This window comes from Branchiostoma floridae, chromosome 3 (genome assembly GCF_000003815.2).
Source record: "Branchiostoma floridae strain S238N-H82 chromosome 3, Bfl_VNyyK, whole genome shotgun sequence".
NCBI lineage: Eukaryota > Metazoa > Chordata > Leptocardii > Amphioxiformes > Branchiostomatidae > Branchiostoma > Branchiostoma floridae.
Window position 1 is genome coordinate 7,614,741 of NC_049981.1, and position 15,478 is coordinate 7,630,218.

A 15,478-nucleotide genomic window follows, 5' to 3' on the forward strand; every position below is an offset into this window, starting at 1 on the left:
TGTATTAATGCCCAGAGGCTAATATCAATTACATGGTAGAAACATAGGGAATATATACATTATGTGGCATTGATCAGTGCTAAAAATTATTCTACGACTCGAAGACGAAACATCAACCTATCTACTATAACTAGACAGGTAAATGTATAGTCTTCGAGTAGTAGAATAATTTTTAGCACTGATCAATGCCACATAATGTATATATTCCCTATGTTTCTACCATGTAATTGATATTAGCCTCTGGGCATTAACTTGAATATAAAACATACATTCTTTATCAATAATCTTTATTTACATGGATCTGTTCTTGTACGAAGATGCGCAAAACAACGTCAGTTGACAACCCATAAGTGTGTCTGTTCAATTGGTAGTTTTCCAGTATTGAGCGTATCGCGTTTATACCTATAGTGGTTAATGGTGATTGTGTATATTTTGCAATTAGATGGACTTGCTAGTATATATCAACTTCAAAGTCAGCTTACGAATGCATGTTGGAACAGGGTTGCTCCATGTTCCGTCAGCTTGGCACGTCGTAGTTTCAGCACCGTTCCGTACGTATCCCGTATCACAGGCGAATGTGACCACTGTCGGGTAGGAGTGTGGTACGGGAGAACTCAGCGTTCCGTTAGTTGGAGCCGTCAGCGTCGGACATGGTCTGGCTGAAATAGTCAATAACATTTCAAATATGCAAATTCTTATGGTTTCTTTCAAATCTCCGACTCACTACCTGGTGAACGTATATATATAATACACTTTGATAGAAATTGCCAAGTATGTATCTAGTTGAATGCAGTCTTACGTGTGCATGTTGGAACAGGGTTGCTCCATGTTCCATCAGCTTGGCACGTCGAGTCAGAAGCGCCGTTCCGTACGTATCCCGTGTTACAGGTGAAGCTGACCACGTTCTGGAAGAAGTTCGATCCGGTAGGGGGCGTTCTCGCTCCGTTAGTTGGGGCCGCCAAGGCCGGACATTGTCTGGCTGAAAAAGTTTAACAGTTTTGTTGACTTTTGGACACTAGTAACAAGTGTTAAGGTGGGCTCCCACTGCACTCGCGTCGCGCTTGCGTCGCTTTGGGGTTCTACAACCCAAACGTAACCCCACGGAACTTAGAGGTGACGCGAGCGAACCTAGAGGTGACACAAGCGAACCAAGAGGTGACTCAAGCAAGCGCGACGTTTTTTGAAAGTTAAAGAAATATCGTAAGTGGCAAGATGCCCCAACAGTGACCCAAGAGTGTCCCAAGAGTGACACAACAGTGATGCCAACATGCCTTTAACAGTTTACATGTTACTGTATACATGCCGTCTTACGTGCGCATGTTGGAACAGGGTTGCTCCAAGTTCCGTCAGCTTGGCACGTCACAGGTGTGACTCCGTTCAGTTGGTATCCAGAGTTACAGGTGACTGTAACCGTGCTCGGGTAGGAGTATGCCGGTCCGGGAGGAGTCAGCGCTCCGTTAGCGGGGGGCATCAACGGCGGACATGATCTGGCTAAAATCGGCAATGACCTTAAGCTTGAGTTAATTACGACGATCGATTCATGCACAAATAATCGACACTTGTTGGTACATGCTATATCTGTCTAACATCTTTAGAATTAGTACTATCCAGTCAGATACTCTATCATAAATGTACCTATATATACTATAATTCAACGACAATTGCTGATGTATCAACTTGAAAGTCGACTTACGTGTGCATGTTGGAACAGGTTCGCTCCATGTTCCGTCAGCTTGGCACGTCGTAGTTTCAGCACCGTTCCTTACGTATCCCGTATCACATGCGAATGTGACTACTGTCGGGTAGGAGTACGGTCCGGGATGACTCAGCGTTCCGTTAGGTGATGCCGTCAGCGTCGGGCATTGTCGGGCTGAAATAGGCAATAAACTTTTGATCTTTACCTCTGTTTATTATGTTTTGAATACAGAAAGATCACACAACTATATTTCCTTTAGATACTGCTTTCTTGAGCACAGTGAACTACTACTACGACTTCTTTCTTGTGATTTTATAATATTATAATATTTCAATTCAATAGATCTTCCCCGCATATATGAAGTTGCAACTCGACTTACGTGTGCATGTTGGGACAGGGTTGCTCCATGTTCCGTCAGCCTGGCACGTCACAGGAGAGACTCCGTTCAGTTGGTATCCCGAGTTACAGGTGACCGTAACCTGGTTCTGGTAGGAGTACGGTCCATTGGGACTCAGCGCTCCGTTAGTTGGGACCGTCAACCCTGGACATGTTCTGGCTGAAATTGTCAATAACCGTTTGATTTATGCCTGTATGTAAAATATTTTCAATACATACAAGCCACGCACCTAATTTGCTTTAAATACTGCCTTTTCTATCTGTTAGCAGCCTGTATACTATGGTTACAATTTGACGAATATTTCTTGTTTATGAAATCGTCTTACGTGTGCCATGTTGGAACAGGGCTGCTCCATTCTACGTCAGCTTGGCATGTCAAAGGAGAGTCGCCGTTCAGTACATATCCTGAGTGAAACCTAATGTCGTATAGCGTCTGAATAACTTATATTAGAAATACAGACCATGAAGACCCTTGTTAAAATCAATCTTGCGCGAAGCTTCTAACAATGACCGTTACGTTCATGTCAACAGTACGCCAGGTGATACAATCATTATCAGCCTCATCTTACATTCGCATGTTCCAACAGGATTGCTCCATGTTCCGTCAGGTTGACACGTCACAGGAGAGACTCCGTTCAGTTGGTATCCCGAGTTACAGGTTACCGTAACCTGGTTTTGGTAGGAGTACGGACCGGGAGGACTCAGCGCTCCGTTGGTTGGGGTCGTCAACGGTGGACATTGTCTGGCTGAAATTTTTAATAACCTTTTGATTTATGCCTGTATGTTAAAGTATTTTCAATACCTCAAGGTCACACAACTAATTTGCTGCTAAATTTTCCTTTCTTATCTGTTAACTGTACACTATTCTGTTTCAATCCGACGGACATTTCTTGCTTATGAAGTTGCAACCCGACTTACGTCTGCATGTAGGGACAGGGTTGCTCCATGTTCTGTCAGCTTGGCATGTCACGGTAGTAGCGCCGTTCAGTTGGTATCCTGAGTTACAGTTGAAGTTGATCGTGTTCTGGAAGACATTTGAACCGGTAGAAGGCGTCCGCGCTCCGTTAGTTGGGGCAACCAACACAGGACATTGTATGCCTGAAATGGTCAAACAGTCTTGTTCAGAAACCTTTGACGATATATAGATCTTTGCTCAAGTCTAACCTCTAAATGACTCGTGTTAGAAGAAAAAAGAAACCTTGACGACCTTTGCTCAAATGGTCTTGCTCGAAGCTTGTAATGATGAATTAAATTCAAGGCAACAGCACGCGTCATTGTCAAACTCATCACAAAGATACATTGAGTGACGTCCGATGGTTTATGTTTAGGTGTCTACTATTGAAGTCCGGTAGCAGATGTCGACCGTTGCCATCCATGCATGTTACATCATAGACTTCTTTTCATTGACTTCTCTTAAAAAAACATTATATAAGGGTGTCCTATTCTTTACTTTAGTGTTGGCTCGTAAAACATATTTTGCTTGACATTACTTATATCTATCAGTGTCAAACTCGTCTTACGTGCGCATGTTGGGACAGGGTTGCTCCAAGTTCCGTCAGCTTGACACGTCACAGGAGAGACTCCGTTCAGTTGGTATCCTGAGTTACATGTGACTGTAACCTGATTCTGGTAGGAGTACGGTCCGGGAGGACTCAGCGCTCCGTTAGTTGGAGCCGTCAACGCCGGGCATGGTCTTGCTGTAATTGTGAAATAATTATAACTTGGTTTATTTCCATCGCACCAACATTACAATACAATTACAATCTAAGATATGAGTGGACATCTCGCAGCCGTGGGCTGAATTGCATGTAAGCCACTATGTTAAAACAATTTGCTCCATCAATGAATACATTAAAAAGGTTAAGACAATAGATTCTTATATAAATATACATGTTATACAATATGTACAAAGACCGGCTATTTGAGCACATGTTCGTTCAAGAGATTGGTTAGGTATGGTATTGGGCTTGTTTTGAAGCGCTTGGTGCGCACTGGCATGTAGTCGAGCTTATTTCCATTTCTTGTCTCCCTACCACTAACATCACCTCTTGACTGTGGTAGCCAGTCCCTGTAGAGGTCCGAGGTGAGGACATTCCTGGCGAATTTTACACAAAGCTCGACCCTGCGTTCCTCCAGTGTTTGCAGTTGGAGAACTTCACACGCTAAAGCGTAGGTAGAAAACTTCCTGCCCAGGATTATTCTGGTAGCCCGTCGCTGGATGCGTTCGATCTGATCACGTTGCTTTATTGTCAAGCCCGGATGCCAGAGTGGCGCGGCGTACTCCAGCACAGGGCGGACGTAACATGTATATACCGTTACGAGGTCTTCGGTTGGTAAGTCGAATTGACGCAGTCTGCATAGGATGTGCAGCCTCTGGTTTCCCTTCTTGGATGTTTCTGTGACGTGAGTGTCCCACCTCAAGTCGTCTTGAAATGTAACTCCAAGACACTTGGCTACCTTGACAACTGTTAACTGGTGGCCGTTGATGTGAGAACTGGAGGTGGTGGTGGGATGCGGGAAAAACAGATTACCATGGCTTTGCATTTGCCCGGATTGAGCTTCATGCTGTTGTCCTCAGTCCAACCTGAAAGATGGTCCAGATCGTCCTGTATGTTGGGTGGTTGGGACAGCAGTCGGGACTCAACAAGGTTGAGATCGTCTACAAATGCCCAAGACGGAGAAGCTACAATGCTCGGTAGTTCGTTAACATGGGCTATGAAGACAATTGGTCCGAGCTTTGTGCCTTGAGCCAAGCCACACGTAAGACGCTTTGTGTGGGACAACGCCCCCCGGTATCTCGTTCTCTGAGTCCGTCCTTCATGGAAGCTGGCGATCCACGGAATTACTTCCGGCCGAACACCGATCTCAAGTAGATGCCTCATTGCCACTGTGTGGTCAACAAGGTCAAACGCCTTGCTGAAGTCAGTTAAAACCCATGTGCTGCAGGTCCCCTGCTTATCCGCAGTTCTGTACAGTTGATTTGCCAGATTAACTAAGCAATGAGTGGTTGAACGTCCCTTCAAACATCCAAACTGGCTAGTTGATATAGACCTGTTTATGTCCTGTAGAACCCAGGAAACGATGAAGTCCTCACAAACCTTCGCGAGGAGTGAGGTCAGGGAAACGGGTCGGAGTTGATCTATACTGGGTGGGCGGGTCTTGGGTAGAGGTACGACGACCGCTTCTTTCCACTGTTGTGGTACTACTCCCTCACGCAGCGAAGTGTTGAATATGTCAGTAAGGGGTGTAGATATTTCGTAGGCAAACTCTCGTATCAACTTGCCCGTTATTCCATCTGGGCCCGGCGATTTTGTCGTCTTAACTCTCAGCAGTTTGTGGTACACCTCCCACGGTTGTACGGTGGGAGGAGGGCGGGAAGGGAGGAATGCCGGGAGTTTGGACAGGTCCAGAGGGGGGAGCGACGTTGTGATGTCTGAAAACCTCGTGTTGATGATGTTTGCGATGTCGACGTTGTTTTCTGGGTCAACACCATCGACTGGTACCATCATGTCCTTTCTTTGAGTGCCTGTCAGAACTTTCAGTTCTTTGAACCAAGCGCGTGGGTTTTCTCTTTTCAACTTCTGAATTCTAGTACTGTAGAACAGTTTTCTTGCTCTCTTAATCGCTGTCTGGATCTTGTTACGGAGTGTTCGCCATAACACCCAGTTCTGTGCCTGAAACGCACGCTGTCGGGACTTGATCGCAGACTTGATCTTCGGGGACATCCACGGCTTGTCTTGTACGTGGGTTCTGATGGTCTTGTACGGAAAGTAGGTTTCTATTGCCTGATTTAAAGCTACATAGAGAGCGGAGGTTTTGCTTTGTGTTCCCTGTGCGCTCAACACCTCTTCCCAATGGTGTGTCGTAATCCACTGGCCGAAGGATCGGATGTTAGAGTCCTTTATTGGTCGTATCCTTCTCTTTGTGGTCTTGTTCACGACAGCCTGGTGTTTGGGATGGAGTAAAACAATGCTGTGATCGCTGCGCCCCAAGGGCGAGGTTACAGTGGGCGGGTGATAGAAAACATTCAAGTTTGTGATAATGAGATCAAGAATAGCCTCGGATCGGGTTGGAACATTAACAATCTGTTGTAGACCATTGCCAGAGCACACCCCTCTCACATCAACATGGTTAAAATCACCCATTATCAAATAACCTGCATTATCATATCTGGTTCTTAGATCATCTACCGTATCTAACAGGTGTTGCCTTAAAGCGTCTTCACAAGAAGATTGTGGCGGTGAATATACAACACACACGATGATAGAGGAAATCTTTCTAGGTAAACGTTTTGGTCGTAACATCAGCCACATACATTCCAGTTCGTCTGGGACAATGATTGTTGTGATTTGTTGTGCAGCTATATCATCACTTACATACAGAGCGATACCACCACCACGTCTGTTTTCTCTAGATTTCACAAATACATTGCACCCATCTACCGCCCAATAGTCTGGGGGAGAGTCACTACTAAACCAGGTTTCAGACACTGCAGCTACCTGGACATTTTCACTTAACAACACAGAATGAAACTCATCCAACTTGTTTGCCAAAGAACGAGCGTTACATAACATTACAGATGGTACACCGATTTGGCGTGGACTACCTGATTTAGTTTTAGAGTTCTGAATGTTCGCAGATGGTTGAAGCGGTACTACCTGTCTTGGTCTGTTCATGACGCTCGCCGCTGTAGCTGTACAAGAAAGTCTGTTGTCGATGGGCAGAGCAACGGGACAGTTTGTCGATCGGAATGCGCTTTGGTATGCTCTAGGTATGTGCGTAGGGGCGTGGTCAGCAGGTAGTCTTCTTGATGTCGTTGGGTTAGTTTCATCCAGTACAGGTTGAAATTTTCCGGCTGTTTTACATATGTGTGGATGGAGCGGGTTTAAGCCGGGACTGAATGATCCATATTTGCATCTCAATGGTCTATTCCCAGTTACTGTAGGGATCCTTCTTATAAAATGCTTACCAGCTTTCGTCCCTCTTGGTCTGTTTCCTTGTTTCCAGAGTCCGAGGTTGAGAAGTTGGTTCTTGATTTCAGGACTGATCGGGGCAGATGTCTTCTTCAAACGCCACAAGTAATCCAAGGAGTACTGGAAAACAGCTCGTGACCGGGAAGCCATTGTGTTTGCCGGGATGGTGTCCAAGTGTTATATAAAAACGGTCCAAACTTGAAGAAATCGGGTCCAAACTTGCTCGGAAAGGTTCTGCACGGTCGCCGGAAACATTCATACATACAAGTTCCCACATACATAGACTAAAATCATAAAAACTTTGAGTATTGCACACATAGTTAAAGGAGCGGGTTTCGTGTGTGGCAGCCCCTATAAGCGCCACCTACACTACAAAAAATGCATTTTCTTATTTTTCTTATTTTTTCTTGAACAAAGAAAACTGATCTTTCAGCAAGAATATTATTCTGTATACAAGAATCCCTGTTTTGAGAAAATTCAAGAAACCCATATTTTTCTTGTGCCAAGATTCTAGTAAGAACTTTTTTCTTATCACTAAAGGACCAAAGCTTCTAGAAAAGTGTTCTTGTGGTAAGAATCTATTTCTAACACTTGCATGCTGATGAATGACTTTCTTACCCCTAGAATAAGATTCTTGTGCCAAGATTGAGTTTCTTGCACCAGAAATACCTTTCTATCTCAAAGACAGAATTTCTTACACCAAGAAGGGCTTTCTTGCATAAAGATTGAGATTCCTTTACCAGAAATAACTTTCTGTCTCCAAGATTCAATTTCTTACACCAAGAATGGCTTTCTTGCAATAAGGTTAAGGTTCTTGTACCAGAAATACCTTTCTCTCTCCAAGACTAAACTTCTTGCAACCACAAACCTAGAAACTAGTTTCTTAAACGAAGATTGTCATTCTTATATAAAGAATACAAACAAATCAAATGTTAACAGTTATGTAAATACACTCCAATCATATTTATTATCATCAATATGTTTCATACAAGTTTTGTTGTGTTTTCCTCTATTACCCATTCCTTACAAAAGATTGAAAAAATGAACCATTTCGTTACTACACTTTACTTACTTGTCCTTTTACTCATACAATACTGCACACTACTAATTATCCTTCTTAAACCATTAATTAAAAGTTACAATGTTGCCATAATTTGTTGTAATTATGATTGATGACTTGCAACTTGTCCTTGTTGAAAGTTTTTCCAAAGTTGAGATGGGAACACCCTCTTTTTTCCAACAGGTTTCTGAGCCTAGAACAACACACAAAGACCATGAATGATCACCAATCCCTTATAATGTATCGCCCCCCTCCCCCTGTAAAGATCAAAATCTCAATACATGCCTTCCTTGCAAATATTATAGTCAATTCTTAGTATTACGCATGCAATTTACTTTCATATTCTGTAATTACTGTTCGGCCTTATCATATACATGTACAGAAATACATGTAGTAGCTTTAGAAATCATATTCCAAACCAAGATGACTAACGTACCTGCATGCTGCATGGGGGAGGGGGGCGTCCAGCTTCTGGCCTTGGCTTCGGTAGCATTTTGGAACTTTAAAGAAGCTAGCCACATTGTTCGCAATGTCCCACATGATGCAGAACATTGTCATCACTAAACACACCATATTTGTTCCCTGTTATTGGAAGATCTAATGGCCTTAGGGCCAAAAATTGCAGCTAAAAAGCAGCAGCTTCCACTGAGACTACCGGTAACATTCAAATGAAACAGCAAAGGATGATGGGAGTAATTTCCCATGATCCTTAGCACAGCTAACTTTCTTATTTCCAGAAAAAAAAAGAATATCTTTCTTGAACTCTCATATTGTGAAAATAAAAGAAAATCATGCTGGGTCATTTTTTTCATATATTGATGCTCTGAGATTTTGCTAAGAATACAAGGATAAAATGATTTATTGTTTTTATTATTAATATAAGTATAATATAAGTATTATAAAGAAAAACAAGAATCATATTTCTTAAACTTTCTTGATAAGGAACATGAGAACATTTAAGAATATTTTTAAAGTTTGTTTCTGAATTTCTTGTTTTCTTATTACTATATGAAAAGTATAAGTTCAGAAAAATTCTTATATCTTATTAAACATTGCCAAGGAAAACAAGAAACAGCTTTCTCAAACTTAATGGGTAAGGAAAACAAGATCATTTGGGAACTTAATGCTAGTTATAACTTGTTTTGCAATTGCTTGCTTTCCTTTTTTCATATGATAGCAAGAAAAGCAAAAAATATCTTTCTCAGACATTCTACATTTAAGAAAACAAGAAAGTTAAAGAATTTTATTCTAATGAAAGCAAATCTTTAAGAAAAGACTAGTACATGGCAAGAATAATAATCTGTAGGACAGATTCTGCAATATCTTCCATTTGATTAAGAAGAAGCAAATCTTGTGCAAAGACTGGAAAAGAAAGTTCTACTTTAATTTCTTGAACATTCTTGTCAGTGAGCATTGTACTGGAAATATTTTCTTCAGTTAAGAAAAAAACAAGAATGAAAATCTTCGTGTAGGAATTAACATACAAAGATTTTATGGGAGGTTTCTTGATTTTTCTCAACCTTTCTTTATACAAGAAACTCTTTCTCTCCATAAGAAAAAACAAGAAAACAAGAAAAATAAGAAAAAAGATTTTTTGTAGTGTAGCAATGATGTTCAGATTTCTAATATTGTACTAAAGATACATTGAGTGACGTCAGATGGACGATTTTTACGTGTCTACTATCAAACTCTGTGTTGAATCAGGGAGGAACAACCGCTGGAGCAAAACTTGTAGAGCAAAGAATCTGTCAGTTCTGTAACCTAATCAAGGTCGAAGATGAATCCCATTTTTTATAAGGTTGTAGTTTATATAGTAACGATAAAAGTATTCTTTTCAGGTATATTATAGGAAAGTTTCCTCGCTTTGAATCTTTGTCCAGTTTTGAAAAAAAATTCATTTTTTCTTATGAGTTTAGATCAAACGACATTATACAAACACAGCTCAAGCTACATATTTAACATTACTAAGAAACCGTTAGTTAGTTAGCGCTCCGTTAGTTGGTGCCGTCAATGTCGGACATGATCTAGCTGAAATCGGCAATGACCTCTAGTTAAGACGATCGATTCATGCACAAAAAAGGACACTTGTTGATACATACTATGTCTTTCTAACATCTTTGAAGTATCCGATCAGATAATCTATGATAAATGCGCATATACTGTAATTCAATGACAATTGCTGATATATCAACTTGAATGTCGACTTACGTGTGCATGTTGGAACAAGGTTACTCCATGATCCGTCAGCTTGGCACGTCGTAGTTTCATAACCGTTCCGTACGTATCCCGTGTCACAGGCGAATGTGACCACTGTCGGGTGGGTGTTCGGTCCGGGAGGACTCAGCGTTCCGTTAGTTGGAGCCGTCAGCGTCGGACAAGGTCTGGCTGAAATGGTCAATAAACATTTGAAAAACTGCACATTCTTATGGTGTATTTCCAATATCCGCCTCACTACCTGGTGAAAAAGACTATAATTTCATGGAAAATGCCAAGTATTTATCTACTTGAATGCAGTCTTTACGTGTGCATGTTGGAACAGAGTTGCTCCATGATCCGTCAGCTTGGAACGTCGTAGTTCCAGAACCGTACCGTACGTATCCCGTGTCACAGGCAAATGTGACCACTGTCGGGTAGGAGTGTGGTACGGGAGGACTCAGCGTACCGAAGGTTGGAGCCGTCAGCGTCGAAAAAGGTCTGGATGAAATGGTCAATAAACATTTGAAAAACTGCACATTCTTATGGTGTCTTTCCAATATCCACCACAAAACCTGGTGAAATAGACTAAAATTTCATGGAAAATGCCAAGTATATATCTACTTGAATGCAGTCTTACGTGTGCATGTTGGAACAGGGTTGCTCCATGATCCGTCAGCTTGGCACGTCGTAATTTCAGAACCGTTCCGTACGTATCCCGTGTCACAGGCGAATGTGACCACTGTCGGGTAAGAGTACGGTCCGGGAGGACTCAGCGTTCCGTTAGTTGGAGCCGTCAGCGTCGGACATGGTCTGGCTGAAATGGTCAATAAACATTTGAAAAACTGCACATTCTTATGGTGTCTTTCCAATATCAACCTCAAAACCTGGTGAAATAGACTATAATTTCATGGAAAATGCCAAGTATGTATCTACTTGAATGCAGTCTTACGTGTGCATGTTGGAACAGAGTTGCTCCATGATCCGTCAGCTTGGCACGTCGTAGTTTCAGAACCGTTCCGTACGTATCCCGTGTCACAGGTGAATGTGACCACTGTCGGGTAGGAGTGTGGTACGGGAGGGCTCAGCGTTCCGTTAGTTGGAGCCGTCAGCGTCGGACATCGTCTGGCTGAAATGGTCAATAAACCATTGAAAAACTGCACATTCTTATGGTGTCATTCCAATATCCGCCTACCTACTTGGTGAAATAGACTATAATTTCATGGAAAATGCCAAGTATGTATCTACTTGAATGCAGTCTTACGTGTGCATGTTGGAACAGAGTTGCTCCATGATCCGTCAGCTTGGCACGTCGTAGTTTCAGAACCGTTCCGTACGTATCCCGTGTCACAGGCGAATGTGACCACTGTCGGGAAGAGGTGTGGTACGGGAGGACTCAGCGTTCCGTTAGTTGGAGCCGTCAGCGTCGGACATGGTCTGGCTGAAATGGTCAATAAACATTTGAAAAACTGCACATTCTTATGGTGTATTTCCAATATCCGTCTCACTACCTGGTGAAAAAGACTATAATTTCATGGAAAATGCCAAGTATGTATCGACTTGAATGCAGACTTACGTGTGCATGTTGGAACAGAGTTGCTCCATGATCCGTCAGCTTGGCACGCCGTAGTTTCAGAACCGTTCCGTACGTATCCCGTGTCACAGGTGAATGTGACCACTGTCGGGTAGGAGTGTGGTACGGGAGGACTCAGCGTTCCGTTAGTTGGCGCCGTCAGCGTCGGACATGGTCTGGCTGAAATGGTCAATAAACATTTGAAAAACTGCACATTCTTATGGTGTCTTTCCAATATCCACCACAAAACCTGGTGAAATAGACTAAAATTTCATGGAAAATGCCAAGTATATATCTACTTGAATGCAGTCTTACGTGTGCATGTTGGAACAGGGTTGCTCCATGATCCGTCAGCTTGGCACGTCGTAATTTCAGAACCGTTCCGTACGTATCCCGTGTCACAGGCGAATGTGACCACTGTCGGGTAAGAGTACGGTCCGGGAGGACTCAGCGTTCCGTTAGTTGGAGCCGTCAGCGTCGGACATGGTCTGGCTGAAATGGTCAATAAACATTTGAAAAACTGCACATTCTTATGGCATCTTTCCAATATTCGCCTCAAACCCTGTTGAAATAGACTATAATTTCGTGGAAAATGCCAAGTATGTATCTACTTGAATGCAGTCTTACGTGTGCATGTTGGAACAGAGTTGCTCCATGATCCGTCAGCTTGGCACGTCGTAGTTTCAGAACCGTTCCGTACGTATCCCGTATCACAGGCGAATGTGACCACTATCGGGTAAGAGTACGGTCCGGGAGGACTCAGCGCTCCGTTAGTTGGAGCCGTCAACGTCGGACATGGTCTGGCTGAAATAGTCAATAAACATTTGAAAACTGCAAAGTCCTATGGTGTCCTTCTAATATTCGCCATACTACCTAGTAAAGATGTATATGGGCGACAATTTGATGGAAATTGCCAAGTATGTATCTACTTGAATGCATCTTACGTGCGCATGTTGGAACCGGGTTGCTCCATGATCCGTCAGCTTGGCACGTCGTAGTTTCAGCACCGTTCCGTACGTATCCCGTGTTACAGGCGAATGTGACCACTGTCGGGTAGAAGTGTGGTCCGGGAGGACTCAGCGCTCCGTTAGGTGAAGTATTCAGCGTCGGACATGGTCTGGCTAAAATAGTAAAAAGAAAAAACATTTGAAAACTGCAGATACTGATGGTCTCTTTTCAATATCCGCCTCACTACCTGGTAAACGTGAAACCGTAAAACCGCAAAATCTCTGTATGCTGATTATTACACGAATAGTTTTCTTCTTGTTTGTCTTAACTAAAAAAATGTAATGCTCACTAACAATAATGTTCCATGAATTAAAGTAACACATATTTTTCAGTTGTACACTAGATTTGCTGCGTGTTTGTTCAACTAGAAAATATTACAGAATCTATCCTAAAGATGATTGTTTTTGCCATGTACCATTTTCATTAAGATTTGTTAAATACTAGAATAACATTCTTGAACTTTCCTGTTGTCTCTGTGTAGAAATTCTGAAAAAATGAAATTCTTGGTTTTCTTGCAATAATTCCGAATTCGTTTCTTCTCTTTCTTGACAAAATACTGTTACGACGACAAGAAATTCTTAAATGTTATTATTTTCCTTATCCATAAGGCTTCTTTTTTTTCCTCATGATGTTTACAAAGTTTTAAGAATATGTTTCTGAACTCACTTGACTAAATATTATAATAAGAAAAACATGACATTCTGAAACAAGCTATGACTAGCAAAATGTTATTGAATGTTCTTATTTTCCTTATCAAAAAGTTTGAGACAGATGAGTCTGTTTTTCTTTATAGTACTTGTTATAGAACTTAGATGTGATGTCACTTCCGATGTAGGAACAGAAGTTGTTGCAGCTAATGTACCTTCCGTTGTAGGAACTGGAGTTGTTGGAGCTGTAGTGACATCTGTTGTAGGAGCTAGAGTTGATGGAGCTGTGGTGACTTCTGTTGTAGGAACTGGAGTTGTTGGAGCTGTGGTGACTTCTGTTGTAGGAACTGGAGTTGTTGGAGCTGTGGTGACTTCTGTTGTAGGAACTGGAGTTGTTGGAGCTGTGGTGACTTCTGTTGTAGGAACTGGAGTTGTTGGAGCTGTGGTGACTTCCGTTGTAGGAACTGGAGTTGTTGGAGCTGTGGTGACTTCCGTTGTAGGAACTGGAGTTGTTGGAGCTGATGTCACTTCCGTTGTAGGAACTGGAGTTGTTGGAGCTGTGGTTACTTCCGTTGTAGGAACTGGAGTTGTTGGAGCTGTGGTGACTTCCGTTGTAGGGACTGGAGTTGTTGGAGCTGTGGTTACTTCCGTTGTAGGAACTGGAGTTGTTGGAGCTGGTGTCACTTCTGTTGTAGGAACTGGAGTTGTTGGAGCTGGTGTCACTTTCGTTGTAGGTCTTGTTGTTCGGGCAGTTGTTTGTAATGTAGTAGAATCCGTTGTTTTTAATGTAGTAGAATCAGTTGTTTGTAATGTAGTATCATCTGTTGTATGTATTGTTGTTGACTCAGGTGTGGGCTTGAGTGTTTTTTGAAGTGTGCTGGAAGCGGTTGTTTTTAATGTGGTAGGGTGGACAGTTGTTAGTATTGTCCTAAAATGCGAATCATTGTCATTTGGTTGTGTGGTAAAGTGGTTGTCATTTGGTTGTGTGGTAAACTGTGCAATCCATTCAACGTATCTGGTGGTTGGTATTGTGGTAAAATGCGTTGTAGCGGGATCGGTTGTTGGTATTGTTGGTGCTGACGTAGTTTGTCCTAATGGAGATAAGAAAAAACACCTTAGAAAGTTAACGCACGACGCACGTGATAATCAACTGGAATATGATAGACTGATGACTGAATTGCAATGACACATATCAAATGATAATTTGGACAAATTTTGTATGAATAAGCAACATTCTGATATGGATGACGTAAAGAAAAAGTCATCCCAATTAAAGTTTAAACAAAGTCATATAAAGTTTGCATATAAACTCTCGGGTAACGAATGTCCCTGATGGGAATGGCTTACCCATGTCTTAACATGTTAGTCTTCTAATAGCTGTTAAGCTACAACAATACATATAAGTACATGACATACCTAATAATAGATATATAGACAGGGCAATTTCCTCAATTATCTTCCTTACTTTGTTTTTTTTAAATGGTAGTAAAATGCGTTGTAGGGTTAAAGTATTGTTGCCATACTATATGTCAAGAACTGCTGGAAGGTTTCGAATGGCTTTTGGTAGGTGGGTGATTGAGGAGATGGCAACATAGTGCAGGTTGTTTTTTGGCCTCCTGTTTGTTGACCTTGGTACTGCAGCAACACGTTTTGCATGATATCTTGGCATGTACCTGGACTTGCTGTGGTAGTGATTTTCATGCAGTGGGTAAATGTAAAGCGGAGGCTTATTTTGGTGTAAATTTCGGCCTTCCATCTGTTTGTTGTGGATCTGCAGGGCTGGTTGCTTTTTTATGTTTGTGGGTTTGGCGAATAACTTGAAAATCTGTGGATGGGTTGCAATGATATTTGTAACGTGGTAAGGTGTTGTGATCCTGATCTTGGTTACCCACTTTTTGGCCTCCTGGTGGTTGACAATGGTATTTGTGTTAG

At 42.1% G+C, this 15,478-nt stretch overlaps 1 protein-coding gene and 1 long non-coding RNA gene across 2 annotated transcripts; both read right to left on the reverse strand.

Annotated features, from left to right (window-relative positions):
* Positions 1-8,007: 8,007 nt before the first annotated feature.
* On the reverse strand, positions 8,008-8,781 carry LOC118410749. Its single transcript, XR_004830594.1, has 2 exons — positions 8,562-8,781; positions 8,008-8,318 (listed from the first exon to the last, which is right to left on the reverse strand). It is a non-coding gene; the product is annotated as an uncharacterized LOC118410749 (long non-coding RNA).
* Positions 8,782-10,729: 1,948 nt separating this feature from the next.
* On the reverse strand, positions 10,730-14,897 carry LOC118411658 (mucin-5AC-like). Its single transcript, XM_035814136.1, has 10 exons — positions 14,894-14,897; positions 13,762-14,268; positions 12,923-13,012; positions 12,582-12,695; positions 12,270-12,383; positions 11,958-12,071; positions 11,646-11,759; positions 11,334-11,447; positions 11,032-11,135; positions 10,730-10,819 (listed from the first exon to the last, which is right to left on the reverse strand). Exons 1-10 carry the CDS (start codon positions 14,895-14,897, stop codon positions 10,730-10,732), a joined length of 1,365 nt encoding a protein of 454 aa, XP_035670029.1.
* Between the last annotated feature and the right edge of the window lie 581 nt (positions 14,898-15,478).